This window comes from Carassius gibelio, chromosome B16 (assembly GCF_023724105.1).
Source record: "Carassius gibelio isolate Cgi1373 ecotype wild population from Czech Republic chromosome B16, carGib1.2-hapl.c, whole genome shotgun sequence".
NCBI lineage: Eukaryota > Metazoa > Chordata > Actinopteri > Cypriniformes > Cyprinidae > Carassius > Carassius gibelio.
Window position 1 is genome coordinate 6998206 of NC_068411.1, and position 20264 is coordinate 7018469.

The window sequence follows — 20264 nt, forward strand, 5'->3', positions numbered from 1 at the left end:
CAGTATGGAACATCATATATTTTTTGCTTTTTGTCTTTGATGTGAATATGCAGTTTATGTTATATCCTGGTAAATTCCCAACAACATCAATAATTATAATAATAATAAGTCTTGCCTAAAAATACAATGTTAAAGTACTGAGAATCTAATCTTATCTGATCTTATCTAATATGTTATATTTAATATATATATTTATATCATGGTAATTTACAGTATGAGGGGAAATGTGCTTTACTATCATGAAATAAAACAAAAACACAAACCTTTGTTTTCTAATCAGTACTAATAGTGCCAAAAGGACAAAACAATATAATACAAAATAGACAATAGGAAGTGAATAAGGTGCTGGAAACAGAAATACGGGAACTGAAAATATGAAAATGAAAATGAAATTTAAACAAATATATGTATATATGTTTAAAAGGAAATGAATTAAAAATATGAATATTAAAATAACAATGTGGCCGTTTGTTAGTATTGACTGGAAGAGTCTCTCGCTCGCTCTCTTCCGGGAGAGAAACAGGTCGAGTTACCTGGATCAGGAAGTAGAAGAGGAAAGGTGTTACATTAAAACACGTCACACCACACAAGATCACTACTTTCTAGAAAACACACACACACACACTCACACACGCGCGCGCGTTACAGATCACCGGACTCATCATTGAGAGAATATGGTAGGTCGAAGTTATTCTGTTTTATTCTGTTAACGTTTGTATAAAACGTTTATTGTGGAACAGCTGAGACAGGCATTTACACTCTGTCAGTATTTTATATTAGAGTAACGCTTTATCATTATTACTTCAGAACTACAACTGGTTTGTAAGTTTCTCTAGTACTTTAGCCGGGGTCCACAGGACTGAGGCTCAGTGGAGGTCAAGGCTGTAACGTTACACTTTATAGAGTTTAGTCGTGTAGTTTGGATTCTAGCCCTGTGTCTGTAGGAGTTTAAATACACTCTATATGCTATCTTATGCAATCAGTGAATCAGGAACTTTTCGTGGAAAGTGTTGTAAAAGCAGGGGAAGTGTATGTGTCATTTATTAACCATGTAATTTAACCAATGACACCTGGAATGTACTATTTAAAAACACAGATGCTCACTACTTCGTGAGTAAAAAGAATTACATTGAATGCCTTTAATGTAAATATTGCAGCAATTAGTAAAAGCAAATGCAAATTAGTAGAACATCAATAAAGATTAAAACTAAGGCTGGTATAAACCTTTATAGACTGATTTTGTTTATCAAATACATTGGAGTACATGTTGCAATTATTTAAAAATGATGCTAGGCCACTTGGACAGTCTGAAAACGGATTTAAAGCCATTACCAACTTATTTTTGTAAAATAGCAAGTCATTGCTGGGTTCATCTCTATGTATATTTTGCATGCACTGGACCATTTTCACATGCCTAAAAAAAAGTCCTTTACCCTCAGATAAATAATTCGGACACTACTGCAAATAAATATCAACCTTCAGAGTCAACTCAGAAACAACACAAAAACATATGTAACCTCTGAAGGACAGATAACCCTTTATATTTACTGTATTCTGATATGTATTCTAAATTACAAAACAAAAACGTTATTATTGTTATTAGTTTTTTTTTTTTCTTTTTTTTTTGGCAATATCCTTGCTTGTAATTGTTTATTATTTTTGGGAGGAGGTTGGTGGAGAATTGAATTGCACTTATTCATAAATGATATTGTCACTGTAATTGTGTTGTTCGTGAATGAATGAATGATTGAATGTATGAAGATCAAATCATGTAATGCATAAAATGTGTATGGGTAAAGATATTACTGTAAAAAGTATAACCTTGTTGTACTGTTTACATTTTATGTATTATGTTTTTTTAAGGTAAATCTAAAAAATGTAATTGCACTTTCTAACTTGCATTGTTATGGCTTGTGTTTTATTTACTATTTATCTGTCTATGTTTCAGCCTTATTCAGAAGCAAGAGCAACATGTCAGAGCAGCATATGGACGACACAGCAGCTCTTGCACTGAAAACCCCGAGAACATCAAACATCCAACATACGGCGGGATGCAGTCCAGGTGTTACCATCAACCCGCTGGCCTGGGCCAAGATGGACCTGACCACCATGACCTGCAGATGAAGGTCGACTTCTTTCGTAAGCTGGGATACTCTCCACAAGAGGTGAAGGCCGCCCTGAGGAAGCTCGGCATGGGGACGGACACTAACGCGGTGCTGGGGGAGCTGGTGCGTTCAGGGGCCAAGGCTGTGCCCTCCTCTAGCTCTGACAGCGATGATGGTGGGTTCAGTTTGTCCCATCGGGGAGGAAGCTCATCTAGGACACAGGGCTCAACGCTGGAGGACACCTCTGAACCAGAAAGTGACCTGAAGCCTATTGTTATTGATGGGAGCAACGTGGCCATGAGGTGAGGTCTTGGTACTACTGGCTTAGTTCTCCTTATGTGATTCTTCAATGGAAAGATAATGGTGATTGAAAAATATGCTGGAGTTTTGAGTCTTTGCCAGATTAACAAGTGTCAACAAGTTGCCGTTACAAGGGGGAATTCATGACAGCTGTGCTCTACTTTGTGAATAAACTCTTCCCAAATTATACAAGGCTTTTAATAATGGCACAAATACAGATTTGTTGATCGCTCTTTATTTGGAAGAAACATCAATTGATTAATAATTAATTAATTAATTTTCAAGTGGTAACTAGTGCATTCAGTGGAATATTGCTTACCGTTTCCCATAGTGAATTGCTCATATTGCCTTTGGGCTTAAACTTAGACCTGGTTCTTTTGAAAAGGTTTGTACTTCCCCTTTTGTCCATGCTTCTCTGTTCTCCAATATGCAAATAACATACACTGTTTAAACCATTTCGTTTCCAAGAGACCAAGACCTCATGTTCAACACACTCCGCAACATTTCTGGTCATGCATAGGGAATTCTGAGAAAGACATTCTTCCTTGAAAGGAAGGGTTTAGAAGTAGTCTAAGAGAGTTAGTCACAACACTTAACACTCATTGTGTGTGAAAGCCAAATGATGCATTTATATTTGCGATGACGTCATGGAAATGGCTGTTGTTCTTTCGTGTGTTTTGTTGGATGTAGCTTCCCAGTAGTGCTGTAGCTTATCAATTCTTTTGGTAATCGAGTATTCTACAGATTATTCCATCTATTAATCGAGCAATCGAATAAGAAGTTATTTTTCATTGTTAAAGAGCAATACTAAATATCCAAAAGATAAATAGATAGATCTCTTAAAATAAACAACTAATTTGTTTTCTTTTTAGAAAAAATAAGATTTTTGTATTGCTGAAATTGCATACATTAATAACCAAACCTGTTTTACAAAGCAAACAATTCTGTCATCATTTCTGTCTCTCATTTCTTTGTTTTATTTATTTATAAAAAAAATTATCAGTAATACTATAAACATGTCTGAAATGCATCTTTCAACAACTACAGTTTACATTCCAGTTGTTTTGCTGTTATGCATATCAGGTTGCGTTTTAGCATGCCTTTTAGTAGCATTATTGCTATAAATGAATCCAAGTTCCACATGTGAAAAAAGCTATAATAATTGCGATGGATCAAATTTTAGTTTTGGGTTCTGAATCAAACCTTGGAATTCAATATACTTAAAAAAAATGTAAGAATTAATAATTTGACATGTGGCATGCCATTAAGGAACATTACATTAATGGCGTAAGATGCTGAAAAAGCGACATAACCACCGAAGGCTTAACATTTATATGGACCAGTGGTTTTTGGCATGCACATTCACTGATTTACTCATTTGCCAAACTAATTTCTCTCTCTTTTTTAATGTCTCTCTTGTTCTCTTTCAGTCATGGGAACAAGGAAGTGTTTTCTTGCCGTGGGATTGAGCTGGCAGTTAATTACTTCCTTGACCGAGGACACAGAAATATCACTGTGTTTGTGCCTTCCTGGAGAAAAGAGCAGCCCAGGCCTGACGTACCTATTTCAGGTAGAGACACTCCCTCAGCACTTTTGGTAAAAATGAGTCATCACAGACAGGTTTGTCTGAAAAGTGAGAACGCCCATCTGACTGCACAAACGCAGATAAGCCTATACTTCACCCTGCAAAGAAATCCTTTTCTTCAGCACTATTTTTGTCAGGCTTTTCAGTAAACTCACACTACTGTTCAAAAGTTTGGGGTCAGTAAGATTTTATTTTAAGAAACAAATGCTTTTGTTCGGCAAGGACGCAGTTTATCAAAAGAGACAGTGAAGACATTTATATGGTTACAAAAGATGTACATTTTAAATGTATGTTCTATTGATCAAAGAATAATAAAAAAAAAAAAAGATGTAAAGAAAATTTAAAAAATATGAAGCAGCAGTTTTCAACAATGATAATAAAATAAAAATGTTTACTGGTTTCTGAAGGGTCATGTGACACCAAAGACTAGAGTAATGATGCTGAAAATTCAGCTTTGGATTGCAGGAATTAGATTTAAAAATCTATTTAAAACAAAGAAAACTTATTTTGAATGGTCATATTAAAAAACATTACACCTTTCACTGAATTTTTGGTTAAATAAATGCAGTCATGGTGCAAAACCATTGAAGAAATCTTACTAACATCAATACATTAATGAAAAGCTTTAGACTCATGCATTACACAAAATATTGTGTTTTCACTTTCCAATAATTGACAGGGTCTTTGAAATTGAAACGGTTTAATTAAAAAATGTAACTGTTTGCTATTCATTAGTTTGTGGTTGCAAAACAGTCCCTATGTGCTGGTACTAGTACAACATTACCTTTGTTTCAGGACTTCAGAAACATTCAGGTTCAGTGATTTGGAGATAAAATCTCAGTTGTTTATGTCCCTGGACTGTGTCTCTTTTGTTGTTAACACCCCTGCTCAGATTCCTCAAATCAATTCGAGCAAGAACAGTAATAACAAAACATGAAGAATAAGGAAGAGTTAAGTTTCCTGCAGGTCTCACTGGGAATTCCCCACCAGGAAGTTCAAGAGTTTCCTTATCACCTACAGTTTCCCTGTGAATCTTTAATCGAGTCTGGTGCGGTGTCATAAATTATTGCCTCTTTCCTGTTTCACAGATGACGGTTTGGGTTCTTTGGAATCTTTTCGTTTACCACCTGCCCAAAGAAGCATTTGGTGGATATTAAATGCTAATTTGGGAGAAAACCATTTGTTTTGTATAGAGGTCGAACGATATAGAATTTTGACAATACCGATAGCTAGGTTGGACCACACTGGCCGATACCAATTAATTAACTGATAGTTTTTTAAAATGGAGATTGAAAAAAATAAATAAATAGTGCTTTATTTACAAAAAAAAATAATAATAATTGTACTGAACCATACTAATAGTAGTAGTAGTAATAAAAGTAATAATAACATTAAAAGTACTATTACATTTTGAAATTACCACACTCTAATAGGGCCCTATGAAATCGGTTTAATTTTTTCCTAAATTCCATTTTATTAATTTCCAAATTTCCCTTTATTTAATTTTTCTGGATTATTATTTTTTTTATTTTTTTTACTCCACTCCTTTTTAATAGTTAAACTAAACTTTATTAATAATAAAGCAAGTCTAATTAATTAAAATCATGAAACGTATACATTTTCAAATCAATTTAATAAAAGTTTACCAAAAATTACATGATTAGGGCTTCATGAAACGTTTTATTTTTCTCACCATATTTTTATTGTTACCAAAATTCTGTTTTAGCATTGATGATTGAAACATTAATTTTATTTGTCCTTTAATTACTTAAAATTAAGCAAACTTTTTCGGCAATCAAAGGGGATTTACTATTCAAAATCAAACATGGAAGAAATGTTGTGTGAATAATTGCTAAAAAATGATGATGGTTTCATTATAGTAGTAGCAGGCTATGTACATTCTACTGAAAAATAGACTTCAAAACCGGACTTTTAATTTGACAGTGTTCTGTGCATGTGATATGATGCTTTTGCTCAAATCAAACAGTCAGAATCAGATGCTCATGAAGTGACTCTCACAGCAGTCTGGAGATGTTCTTCATGTGTTTTCATCCTCATTTAGTTAGATGGCAGACGCTGAAGTCACCGCGAGTGTAAAAAAACGGAGCAAACGGAAAGATCTATCTATATGATAGCTCTATAAATGAAGCATACAGACTTTATTAGAGCCACAGAAAGACAAACGTTACATTCAAAATGCTCCATATACAATTTATTTTGTACATTACCAACGATTCGTGGCGAATATAATGTAATTTATTGGAGAACTTGCATGGAGCGGCAAGATTTTCTGTCTGAAGTTTCTTGCTCTTCAGCGTGCAGCGTCATGTGTCTGAACAAACAGCATGTGCTGTCAGTGATTTCAGCCTCTTTCGTGCTGTACAATGAAAACAGAGCCTGTCTCAGCCATTCCAGCAATGGACACAAGCCAGAAAACTATCAGCCGCTCCAGCGAGGGACGAAACATGGAAAAACTATCGGCATGGATTTTGCCAATAACCGATTGTTCCAGCAATCAGCTATCGGTGCCAATTAATCGGCAAAACCGATAAATCTGTCGACCTCTAGTTTTGTATATGTAATGTAAAAAAACACGGGTAATTGCTTAAAACATTAGTTAAGCTTAAAGATGTTGTTCTATAATAATTGTCAAATTATTTAAATTTGATATCTGTCATGGTCCATTTATTCTATCAGCAATTGGTAAATAATGTCTCATGGCAATAAGAAAGACTTCATTCCAAACTCATGCTAAAAATTAACAAACAATGAAAAATAAAAAAAATGTTTGTCTTTGTTTCCAGATCAGCATATTTTGGAAGAGCTGGAAAGGAAGAAGATTCTTGTGTTTACACCTTCACGAAGGGTCGGAGGAAAGCGTGTAGTTTGCTATGATGATCGCTTTATTGTCAAATTAGCTCATGATCTGGATGGCATTATAGTGTCCAACGACACATATCGTGACCTGCAAAGTGAACGTCCGGAGTGGAAGCGTTGCATTGAGGAGAGATTGCTCATGTACTCCTTTGTTAATGACAAGTACGTTTTTACAACCACTCTTTAGGAGCTGTTAATGCCTTTTGAAATGCCTGTTCTTATTCCTATTCATTTAACTAACCATCAACATGACCCTCTTCGACAGGTTCATGCCACCCGATGACCCTCTCGGCCGTCATGGACCTAATTTAGATAATTTTCTTCGTAAAAAAGCGATGTTGCCTGACCACAAGCGACAACTCTGTCCATATGGTAAGTACTTATCAGTTTATATCACTGTATGCCATATAAGCCTCAAACTAATTGAAATACATTTCTAGGACTACCAATTTAACGTGTTAATTCATTGCAATTAATTACAAAAATGTAGCCCAATAAAAAAAATGGACCTCATTATAATGTCCAATGACTGATTTCGTAATAATGGATTTCCCTGCCATCAGAGACACTCACAGCCAGAAATAACACACTGTAGGCCAATGATAAGCTCATGGTCAATAACAAGAAAACAAAACAAAAATGTATTATGACTTCTCAAACAACTGTAAAGTCTGCTTTCAACTGACACATTAATTGTTTAATGTCTTTACATTTTCTAAGCAAACACTGATATATGTGATTTGATGGTAATTAAATTGATTGAGGTTTCCCATATTATGCTAATTTACAATTTCATAAATGTAATTTTTTGGGTCTTCTAGAAAATGGTTACATAATTTAAAGTTAAAAAAGCACATTATTTTACTAATACTGCACATTGCAGCAACTCTTTTCAACCTATGCCTGAAATGTTTTTTTGAAGGATGTCTTTCTGAAACTGGCCCAGTCTGTTGTGATTAGTCAGCCATTTAAAGAGTGTAACAAAAATGTAACGCCCCTTACCGTAATTGGGTTTCAGACTCAACCGTAATCAAACAGTCCTGAAAAAGCTAATCAAGATTACAAGGTTAAGTCAAGGTTTACTAGAAAGCTACAGCTGAGATTTTATCAAGGTTGGAGCGAAACTATGCAGGATTGTGGTTCTCCAGGACACCTCTGAAGTAGACCAAAGATCTGGCAAATCTGGTCTTGGAAGGCACCTGTCCTGCAGAATTTAGTTAGATCCCTAATCAAACACACCTGAAAAATCTAGCCTATGTGTCCAGGCTTGCTAAAAATGGACAGACCGGTGTTATAGATGGAACTAAACTCAGTACCACAACCATCTAGGACCGATGTTTCACATCCCTGAAGTATACCTTTATAACACATTTGTCTTTTTTACTCTTCAGGAAAAAAGTGCACATATGGGATCAAGTGTAAGTTCTACCACCCAGAGCGCACAAACCAGTCACAGCGTTCTCTAGCCGATGAGCTTCGAGAGAATGCCAGACTGTCTGGTTCAAAAGGGGAAAGCAGAGTAACTGGGCCACTAAGGGGCATGTATCAAAGAAATGACCCTGGTTTTGGGTCCAACTCACCCTCCTTGGAGCAAGAACTGGAACAAAAGCTTAACTTGGATCCCAAGAGCTCTGACAGCAGGGATGTTATGTTCCAGTACTGGGATGACATTTTGTCCACCAAAAAGCCCTTAAATTCAACCACAGTGGAACAACGCAGTGCTTTGGTAGACAGAGCCAGTCTGCAAGCACCTTACCCAACAAACCCTTCATCCATTTTCAGTTATGACTCAGGGCTTGGATCCTACCAAAGCCAGTTTTCAGACCCATCCCAGAGCATTGATGATTTACACAGGATGAGATCCAATCATCCACCAATGTCTGGTAACCCTGGTGTACCTACAGGTGGCCAGCACTACTATGACAACATGAGTTCTTTATCTAACTATCAGCCAAACTTTGGTGCCTACAACTCCCTTCCTGTGCCCAACACCGTCCAGCGGTACAGTCTTCCTGCTTACGGTGCCTGGTCTTACCCTTACTTCTTACCACAAGCAACCAGTTTACCTGAACCTTTACCCTGTCCTAGCTCACACAGGTCTCCTGATGTCTACGGAAACCAGCAGCACTTAGCCATGCCACAGTCAAATGCTTTCCAGGAAGAAAGAGAGGAGGTCAGGAAGAAGCTTCATGCGATTTTTAACCCGCATCATGTAAACAAAGTTATGGAAATGTTCCCACAGCTGAAAGATGCGCAGCAGCTGGCGGCAGAGATTCTCAAACTCAAGTCCAGAGGAGAGTTCTTCTAATTCGTGAACCTTTGGGACAATGGCATGCCAAGTTTCTCAAAAGAAATGAGCTCTACACTCTCAGAAAAAAAAATTGCAAACATTGTACCTTTGGGGGTACTTTTTTACCCTTAAAAAGTTTGTAGTAGTGCTTTAAAAGTACCCATTTCCCCTTTTAGGGGGAGATAAGGTACAAACTTTTCGAATTAGGGTACAACAATAGCTCCCTGAACTTTGTACCTTTTTACCCTTAAAAATTTCATAGTGGTATTTCAAAGGTACCTATTACTAAGATGCACCTTCGAGGGGTAGATAAGGTACAATCTTGTCCTTTTAAGGGTGCTGCCCCATTGACACGCTTTTGTACCTCTAAAGCAATGCAATTGTATTTTTTTTTTCTTTCCTTTGTAGCTCTTTTCTGTCTTGTGCTCTTTAAAGTCTCAGAAACCTGAATGACTTATCACATAGTACATGTGGTAACTATGTATGACTGCAAAGTCAATTGTGTGTCAAGTTGTTTTTTAAGGGGTTGATGCACATTGCATCAATGGTTGCTCCTAACGTGTAGCAAACTGTACAGTACCTTGGCTCGAAGACTAAAGATTTGGTTTTGGACAGAAGCTTAAATGTAATTTTGAGTGTTCAAATTATAGTTGTAATTGCTGTCATTAAGGAACCACCCTGTTTTCAATGTTCAGAGTAATTTTCTAGTTAGTGCGTCTGCTGCTAATTGTTCATTCAAATCCGCTCCACCACAGAATGACTTCAAATAGTAGAAGGCGTGATTCCTTGTGTCTTGCAGTCTTTTTGTTGTATTTCTTTGTTTCAATTATTGTGGGTGGCAATACAAATGTTTTATTTTAAGTATATATATATATATATTACGTCAATTACTGTAATTAGCATTTTTGAAACTTACCACAGTACTGTAAATCATATTTAATTGTGCTTCAATGTTACATGTTTCATATCAGGTTGGTTCTGCTGTGTAACTCCGAGCTTGTTGATTTTGACGATATGAATGTACAAAGGACATCTCACATCTTTTCTTTTATGCAAAATTGATTTGCGCCATCTCATTGTTCGGACATCTGCTCTCAAACAAGAGAAGAGCAAATTCTTTGCACTAAGAAGTTATGATTTGCGTGTCAAAGTATGTCAAAGAGTTGACATAATGGTGTATATTATACAATGAATATCACAAAAAAATTGTAAGCTTTAGATGAAAGTTTTTATTATAATATATTATGCTGATGTTTTATCCACTGTTTTCAAATGAGCATATAGGTATTTGTGTTATCACAACCCACTTGTATGTCTTCTAATATCTATATTAATGTGAACAAATTCAAAGACACCGTAAGTGAGTATGAGTTTGTACAGTTTGATGTTTTCTCTTTAGAGGAGACAGTCTTAGCAGATTTTTAATTATAGCATCTGTTTGCAAAGATGTTCCATAGACATTATATTTTAAGCTTTTGCCGTTGTTATTTTTCAGTTCTTAAGATGTTATAAAATCAGCCATACAATTAAAGCCTTTATGTATAATACATTAAAGGTATTCATAATGTAAATTGTAATGCATTGTTTTTCAGAAAAATAATTGTAACCAATTTAAAAAGCATTGTGATATTTATGTTTGTCTTGTGTTTGAATGCATTATACTTTCTAAACATGCAACAGCGAGTTTTTAAGTAATATGATGTATTATAACTGTGGTAAGTCTGGTAACAATTATTCATTTGTTCATACAATTCATTATAAAGTGTATTACAAGACATAATTATAACTACTTTTAATGCATTATATATAAAGGCTTTAAGTAAAGTGTTACTAAATGATCTGCTTTAACATAGTTAGGTTCGTTAGTTCATGGTGTCCAAGTAGCAACTTGCAACATGTTTATATCCTGCCAGTGCATTATAATCATTAATGTGAACAGGAAATAAGTTCTCAATGTTGTATTGGCAAATGCAATGAAAAAGAAAAGACCTTCTTTCTCTTTGTCCTTTAAACGGTAATAAAAAAAAATAATAAAAAAGATAAATGTGGATGTGGCAGTTTTTTGTGTCTCAATACCCTCACTAATTAAAATGCTATAATTAAAGGTAAAATAATTAATAAAATTGAAAATGACAATAATAACAGAACCACAGTAAGTAGTAAAAAAGCTCAACATTTTTGAAGCTGTGAAAAATAGTGTGTTGGTATACATACAGAGACTTTTCCCATGAAACCAGTGGGCACCATAATTAATATCTGACAAACACAACCTTCACAAGTTTTTTATAAACATAGTATAATATAATATAATATAAATGGATACACATATTTCTTTTCGGTTTTATTATAACTTGTAAAGTTGAAATAATCCTGCATTCAGTATTTTGCAATCCTGTTTTTAAATAAACAAATGGTCTCTTGATTAATATCTGAACAACTGGCATCTGAAACTACAGTGCATTACTTCAACATTCAACACAAAATCTTCTGTGCTATTTATTACTTTATTAAATTGTATTAATATAACTATTGCTTTTCAAAGAACTGTTTATCTTTTTTCCATTTGTTAATGTTATTTTTGCTTTTACTGCTAAGAAGCCGGTTGCAATGAGAGATTATGAAGCTCTGTTATATAAATATAATAACTAAACATTTTGTGACATGAACAGTTTTACATAGAATGACCTATGTCCAGTATTTACAAAAGGATGTAGAGTATGACAGTTTTTATTATTTGAATAGTAAATCTGGGGAGATTTTGTGTCATCATTCAGTTTCCAATTATGTATACATTTCTCTCTCTTTCTTTCTCTCTCTCTGTCCTTCCCTCCCTTTTTGACAATAAATTTATCTGTTTAAATCTACAAGGAAGAAGGAAGCACCAAAAAAGACTCATGAAAATGCAAAACAGCTCCCAGTAATTCATGTGATCATTGTTTATTTCCTTGTCTTAATCCATAGGAATGTGATTTGCTTTCTTTGTAAGAGGAAGTTCAGTGAAAAAAAAAAGCCCCAGCAAACATTTAGCTTAAGACGTGTGTAACATTATTACATTTGGTAAAATGAGCATTATCATTTCTCTTTGAGAAGTCTGTGGGTTAACATGTTCGATACAAAAAAATCATCTTAATTTCCATGAATGGGGTATAACTTTGTCATGCACTGGTCCAGTCTCTTTCCTGAAACATCAGAACACATCCTTCAGTAAACAGGGAAAATCTTTTTATAAGTGCATCTGGAGAACACACCTGGCCTCTTGGGAATATTTTGGACCTTATCCTGAATAGGTGACTGGTTTCTACCTCAGATCGCTGTTTAAAAATCCTCTTTATCCATATTCAATAGAGTGTATCCTTCATTTGCATTAACGGATATTGGCAATAAGCAGACATGCATGGAATGCGTCAACAGAATTCCACAGAATTTGACCAGCCATCATCACTCTTTTACACAACTTTTCCTTGTATGGAAATATTTTGGATAATTTGATCGGTTTAACCGACTGATATGAGTATTTCTATCTCAAATGTGCTGATATTTTAGTATATATTTGAAATGCAGAATTTCCCCAACAGTCATAAATAAATATGAAAAAGTGTAGATTCCAAAACAATCTCATGACAATACCTAAGGCTACGTCCACACGAAGCCAGAGCTTTCCCTATCCAATCTTTTTTTTTTGGACTATGCGCTTAAACCTTGCACACAGTTTACAAACCAACATGTAACAAAACATTTATTAATCTTGAGTTAATATCAGTTAATAAAAAGACAATTTTTCAGTGTTTGTTCATGTTTTTATTTCTGTTACGTGACGGTGTCTGACTAGGGGTGAGCCGTGGGCTGATGATGTCATTGTTTCATAAAATATATGGATCCGCTGTCCAGACGAAAGCACAAGGGGGGCATTTTGTGATTTATCCAGTCTGGGACCCGATTTCAAAAAATGTCAGTTTCACTCCCAAAACGCCTACATGATACAAAATTTACGCGTATACTGCTAAACTCGTCTCTGTGTGGACGGGGCCTAACTAAATTTACATTTATATCTACATACATGCAGAATTGATTGCTAATTTGTCATTTGTTTGTACGATCTGTTTATGTCCCTTTGAGGTTAGGGTTAGGGTGTACCTTCATGCTTACTTATTGTCTGAAAAATCATGTTTTCAGACAAATCACATGATCACGTGTGATTTCTTGGTAAAAATGACAGATTATTAACAGACAGAGACACCAAGTAGCTAATACATTCATTGGTTGATGCCACTTTCAAAACATAGCTATACCATATTCATCCAATGGTACAATATTGGGGTGAGATTAATTGTTTTTGCCTTTACATTTGGTGTCACTAGTGGCGCAGAAATCACCCTTTTCACCTTTATGGTAACATATAAGGTCACCTGTCTGCCAGTTATTGTTCTACTATAGTAGAGTTATACTATACACAAATAGTCCTGCAGGCATGATGTGTTTTTGTAGGCCAAACCTGGAAAAAGTTTATTTTAGCCCCTCCGGTTCCATCGTCCTAAAGATTTTTATTTTATTTTTTTGAATGGTTTTTTGGTTAAATGCCTAAAGTGGTGAACACAGGCCATTCTATGACCCCTGAGTGTTTGTTGCTTTTGCTTGAACTGATAAAGGCAGTTGCTAACAAGTAACTAAATGGGACTACAGAGGTTATGGGACATTAAATGTGTTCAGACTGAACAGGTAAACTCATCTACTCATTAACCAGTTTCACAGCCTCATTGTGTTTATAACCATGCTATTGCATACTATTAAAACTCCAACTTTCATGGAAAATTTATTAAATAATATTTTTGATAAGTAATATTGGTGACATTGAAGTCATGTGACCATGTTTACTTAGCTTTTTACTATTTTTGCATAATTTCTGCAATAATCCAAAAGCCTGTTGTGTTTTTGGTGTAGGGAATGTTAACTTCTGGGTTGGCCTATAAAAATACTTCATCATTGCTGCGCTCAGATCTATCCAACAAACTGTTCCAAGAGTGCCTTTGAGTGGCCTGAAGAGTCTTCACTTCAGTGTTCCAAAAAGAGCATCTACTCCCAAGCCATTAACAATTTACTGAATGTTACAAACGCGCCACGTCCAGGGTCACTGAAGAGAAAGAGGAAATTAAAAAAGAATTATCAGAATGTCTGAAGAGCATTGAAAATAATGTATTTCCAAAACAATATTACTCAAAATGCAGCAGTCACATGGATGTGAAAAGGCTGATTCAATGATTGTGTCACCTTGTCAGCTGTGATACCTTCATCAACTTGAAGGCAGCGCTGATGTATCTTTCACTGACTTTTATATCCCACTATGCCGTGCATTTTCTGTGACAGCTAAACTAATGCTGGCACCTGAAAGTTTTGTTTGGTGGTCACTTTTTCCACTTTTGATGTCATTTCTAGCAAGAATTAAATAAGCATTGTGGTAATTAAATATTTGCTTAGTTATCACCAAAGTTTTCTCTATTTTGTTGTAGATCACTTAACTTTTATGCTGCCTCAGAAGTCTGTGTGAAATCAGTTTGGGAAGGTTCACAAATGCTGCCTGCAAAGTCATTGTCTGATTGGGCATCAAGGCAACAAGTCAGCTGCATATGCTTTCAGACACAGCCAGTATCACTGACATTAATGGGTCCTACTTGTTTTCGATACGACCTGTTGCACCATCCTTATCTGATGTAGACAAGGTGTTAAACCTGCCTGTTTACACCAATGCGACTAGACGAGATGGTTTTTCATTTCCAAGTAACACTTTACTTAAGTGTTTGTTTCTGTAGCCCAAGACACAGAATCCAGACACATATCAAAACTGATATCCCTAAACAAACCAGAAATTTAAGATACATCCTTTGGCTTTTATCCTTACTCTTGTTTTCCATTGTAAAAATAATATTTATAGGGTCTGTGTTTGCTGATATACTGTTCCTTCTGATAAATATATATATATATATTTTTATAATGATAAAATTCCCATTGTCCAGTCAAATAAAATGTGTTATTTGCCATTGAATGACACACTTCTTTAGTGATTAAAGGGACTGTGGAGATTCTTATCTGGTCTTTCTATGAAGGTTTAATCTGAAAAATGATCATACCAGTGAAAGTAGCGCTGTCCTTCATGGGTGCCGTCATGCTGTCCATTATCAGCCAGCTCCAGTTCTACGCCAAGATGGTATTCGGGAGAGTTTTGAATGTTGCCCAGGTAGCGTAAGGTACCGGTGCTGATCCGTCCAGAGGGTAACATGATTCGGACCCTGTGCCCAATCTTCAGGTCCATGGGGGAGTGGGGCACAAACACTCGATGAGGTCCCCCTCCACTCCACCAAGACCTCACACTGAACAAAGAGGTAATACAAGCACAAGTCTGGTGTTTAGATTGGACATGAAGTTTAAGTTTGGAATTGTAATGTAACACAAACTGTAACACTTTATGAAAATATACTCATATGAAAATAGAAATGATTTGATGATTTATTCATTTTTAAACAGCCCTCTGGAATATGTGTTTCTGATTGCTCAGTACACTGCATTCCACAGTCAGATTTGTCTGTTTATAACCCAGTTCTCTGGAAAACTGTATTGTGACAGCACTTTCCAGTGACAGGAGCAGGGCATGCATGAACATGTCCAGCTTGAAACCCTGTCAGTGATACCTGATGTTAGACATGACAGAAGTGGCTCTGGAGTCGGATGGGCAGCAGCTTGGACTGCCACCATCTCCTTTTTGCTGGTGTCTGAGTCCACCTGTGCAAAGTTGAAAGAGATGAACTCATTTTTTCAAATATATTTAATTTCAATTATGCTCAGACGAGGGCAGTTTTGCCATCCAGCCAGTCCACCAAAGGAAGCTCTTACTAGAACATTCCTGCTCCTTCTCCTCAGGATTAGGTCCATTCTCCAAGCCAGACTCTAGAAAGACTTCATTTGCGTCTTCTGAATCAGTATCTCTGTACAGTGTTCCAGTCCTTACCAGAATCTCAGACGTCAGCTGAAAAGATCACGCAATTCAGCCCATTGCAACATCTGGGTGGGGAAATCTTTCACCTTCACATAAAAATTCTTCAAATCTTTAAGGTGCAAAACTGATGCTATGAAACTGAGCTTATCTGCCATGATAGACACTAGTGGCATTTAGTGATAAACTGAGATGCCACCGAGTCATTACACCGAGCATTGTTTAATACTGCAACCCATAAGCATTGCTAATCCTAAATAATCAAGCAAAAAAAGCATGCATACATTTTGTATTTAGAAAAAGAGCCAGGCAGTCACAGCAGCGATGCAGAAGAAGCAATAGTGTAAAAGGTTTATTATAATGAATTTATGAGTTTCATTTCTGAAATATTATTAGACCCGCATACCTGTTCTCTTAGATTGTGTTGTCTCTTTTGCAGCTCCACAAACCGCATCTCCCATGATGCTCTCTGATTGGCGATCTCTATCTTCAGTTCTTGAATCTCCCCCTCAGCCTTCAGCAGTCTCTTGAACAGACCACTTGTGCGTTCAGGCTGAACACAGGTTTCTGCTTTGACCTTCTTCTCTGAGTCTGCATTTACATCTGTCTTTGCCAGATGCTTGACATCCTGGACAACTGCAGATTTATAAAAGACTTTAGTATTAAAACTTTGGCAAGTGCTGATGCTGTTTTGATATGGATAATGGAGTACACTTAATAAGACTGTATAAGTTGACCCAAAAAGGAAAAATATTAATAAAGATTTTGTGTGACATTAGGGTGTCTAATCAATGAAAGATTGTCAATTTTTGATAAAAAAAAAAAAAAAATCAAATTAATAAAACCGATATAAACTATATTGCTCTAGTTTAAAAAGGTTCTTAATTTGGAGGTTTAAGCAAGTTGCAATTGTGAGACTGACAGACTATTTCTTATTTCACAAAACTAGCCTGCCATCTATTGGACAGGTATGAACATCACATTTACATCGAAATTGAAAGACGGTCCACAAACATTGCTTCCTTTGCATAATAATTGATAATTGAGTTTACCTGGGGACAGTTGGGATGGTAATTTATGCTCAGTGTCAGCTGCATGCTGTTTTAATGGTGCAGATTTTAGAGCACAATATGGGCTGACCTATAATATAAATAAATAATATTTGATTTGATTAATCAGTGATTTGTATAGCGATACGGTAAAACTTGAATATATTGATTGAATGTATTAACATGAAGAGGACATAATTACCCAGAAAAACCTCCATGTGCACAACAGGCCCTTGAGAGTCCAGACAACTGCTGACCACAGTACATAAGTAGCCATTTTATGAAGATTTCACATGGTGCTCTATTGCCTGCAACATATACTGTAAGTGAAATACAAGAGATTTAAGACTCAGCACCAGAGTAGCAACCGCTGTGGCTTTGAGAGAAAGAGCAATCTATAATGCTATATTTATTTTCTTAAAAACATTTGAAACAGGTAAATACCTTGACACACTGACTGGTTGAATGCTTCAATAGCCGAATCCAGAGCCTTGTTGAACTTCAGTGGCTAAGAATTAACCTGTTGGTTTGTTTCTCTTCGCTTGGTTATCCGATGGCATGTTCACAGACCAACCTGTTCCTACCAAACCTGCTGAAGACGCTTCGAGCGTCCAGAGACATAATCCTGTCTAATCTCATTAGTGACTGGGTTACATTGCGCCCCGTCACATACTAATTCTGGTACCTGATCCTATTTTTCCCAAGTAGTGATCAGGGACGAAACATACTCAGATTCCTCTAAAACAAGCCAAATCTAGCAAGATGTTTGTATTTTTCGAAAAAAACAATCGCATCCCTCAACAAGTATCAAGTGTTTTAATATGTCATTTGCAACAAACTACACAACCGTATATTGATTATAGATGACTATTTAAAGATGTATAACTACTAATTCATTCATAAAATAAACTGTTAACTATTTTTTCTAAATTACAAGATAAGAGAATACACAATAGACTAAATATGTGTGTCTAGATTATTATAGCCATAAATGATTTAGATTTCAGTGGATGTATGAGGTTCTCCTCAATCTCATTCACTACAGTATATGAACATGTTCTACTGAAGGTTGACAACCTCTTTAATGCAGTGACATACAGACATTTTTTGAGTCTGGTCGAGTGTTTTTGGGGCAGATGCCTCAGTCCTGCCACTAGGTGGCAGAAGTATCTATTTCTTGATTTTAAACTAAAAATAGTAATGAGCTCTGATATTCACAAGATGTCCACTTTTTTTTCAGATGCTGTCTTTATCACAGTTTCCGTTAATAAACAGATACATGGGAATCATGGAATGATAATGGATGTATGGATTAAATATATGGTATTCTCAAAGACAAGTTGTTTGTGTTAAGCAGGTCCTTTTTGGTAATAGTAATATGTTACTGTAATTTAAGAATATATTTCTATATCAGCATACTTTTACAAATACACACTGATCAAGTTCAGACAATTAAACTTTACTTATTATAAGTATTTAGAAAAGAAACAGTTGAAATACCATATTTTTGTATTATACAAATTGCCTGATTTCACCAACTCATACAGGAAAATAGTTAAAAAATAAAAAAGTGGAAAATTTACTCACCCTCAGGCCATCCATGATGTAGGCCTTAATCAGATTTGAAGAAATGTGGCATTACAGCTTGCTCAACAATGGATCCTGTCAGAATATAATAATAATTTAAAAACCATTACCTCTCGTTCATAATAACACTTATTTCTATGAAAAAGTCCATCCCTTGTTGTCCTCTAACATCACAATCCACCCACATTCTTGTTTTGAAATATTTTGGCTTGTAAACAAGTTTTTTTCCCAGGAGAAATCAATAGCTGAAAAAAGAGAGTCTTAATGATGGATTTGTTTTTTTACAAACACACAGGTTTTGGCTTCACAAGATGTTAACTGATGGACTGGAGTCGTATGGATATCTTGTGGATTATTGTGATGTTTTTATCAGTTTGGACTCTCATTCTGACGGCACCTATTCACTGCAGAGCATCCATTGGTGAACAAGTGATAGAATGCTACAGTTCTCCAAATCTGATTAAAAAAAAAAAATGTAAGCTTTGAAGGAATGACTGATCCAAACCAACGTATAAAGAGTTACAGTAGTCTAGTCTAGATGTTATAAAAGCATGAATTACACTTTCAAACTCCTTACCTGGCAGGTAGGGCTTGACTTAAGCCAACAGTTTCAGTTGAAAGAAATTGGCTTTTACAACAGAACTAATCTGTTTTTCAAATTTAAAAGCACTGTCAAAAATCACACAGAGATTCTTGGTAAATGGACGAACATACAAACCTAAATTACCAAGTGCATCTACACTTAAATCCCTAGGATGACCAAACACAACAATCTGAGTCTTATTTTAATTAAGACAAAGAAAGTTCTGATACAGCCATATTTTTAAATCTCTCAGGCAATTAAGTAGACAGAAATGAAACTGTAATTTGTTTTGACAGAAAAATAAATTTGTACATCATCTGCAGAACAGTGGAAGGAGATATTGTGCTTTCTAAAAATATACCCCAAGGTGCAGCATATACAAAGAAAACAACATAGGGCCCAATACTGACCCTTGGGGGATGCCACAAAAAAGAGGGGCAGCAGATGATGAAAATTCACCAAGGTGAACAGAAAAACTTCTGTCTGTCAAATATGATTGAAACCATTTAAGGTCTATGCCCTTAATGCCGACACACTGTTTAAGTCTAGATAAAAGAATAGGGTGGTTGACCGTATCAAAGGCCGCAGTCAAACCAAACTGACCCAGCTCTCTGTTCCTAGCTCTATCTGTCAGTGGATCACCAGCTTTCTGAAAGATAGGCAACAGTTAGTGAGACTGGGGAAATTCACATCAAACAGGTGCTCCACCAACACTGGTGCCCCTCAGGGATGTGTTCTCTCCCCTCTGCTCTTCTCCCTGTACACCAACGACTGCACCTCTAAAGACCCCTCTGTCAAGCTCCTAAAGTTTGCAGACGACACTACAGTCATCGGCCTCATCCAGGACGGTGATGAGTCTGCTTACAGACAAGAGGTTGAGCAGCTGGCTGTCTGGTGCAGTCTTAA

The 20264-nt window shown here is 35.9% G+C and overlaps 2 protein-coding genes across 4 annotated transcripts; one reads left to right on the top strand and one right to left on the bottom strand.

Moving 5' to 3' along the window:
- Window positions 1-345: 345 nt before the first annotated feature.
- Window positions 346-11201, top strand: LOC127974261 (endoribonuclease ZC3H12A). The gene is made up of 6 exons (XM_052577435.1): window positions 346-677; window positions 1949-2407; window positions 3836-3975; window positions 6795-7029; window positions 7133-7239; window positions 8259-11201. Exons 2-6 carry the CDS (start codon window positions 2052-2054, stop codon window positions 9173-9175), a joined length of 1755 nt encoding a protein of 584 aa, XP_052433395.1. The 5' UTR covers window positions 346-677; window positions 1949-2051; the 3' UTR covers window positions 9176-11201.
- Window positions 11202-12069: 868 nt separating this feature from the next.
- On the bottom strand, window positions 12070-18002 carry LOC127974481 (uncharacterized). Of its 3 annotated transcripts, none has more exons than XM_052577813.1 (8): window positions 17633-18002; window positions 17391-17508; window positions 17192-17279; window positions 16546-16775; window positions 16040-16160; window positions 15838-15928; window positions 15280-15519; window positions 12070-14285 (listed from the first exon to the last, which is right to left on the bottom strand). In XM_052577813.1, the coding sequence occupies exons 2-8, from the start codon at window positions 17463-17465 to the stop codon at window positions 14228-14230; spliced, it is 903 nt and encodes a 300-aa protein (XP_052433773.1). In that variant the 5' UTR covers window positions 17466-17508; window positions 17633-18002; the 3' UTR covers window positions 12070-14227. The 3 variants fall into 3 exon arrangements, with proteins under 3 accessions (XP_052433773.1, XP_052433772.1, XP_052433771.1); XM_052577812.1 differs by having other exon boundaries at window positions 16040-16172; window positions 17391-17496; window positions 17633-18000; XM_052577811.1 differs by having other exon boundaries at window positions 16040-16172; window positions 17633-17994.
- Window positions 18003-20264: the final 2262 nt, after the last annotated feature.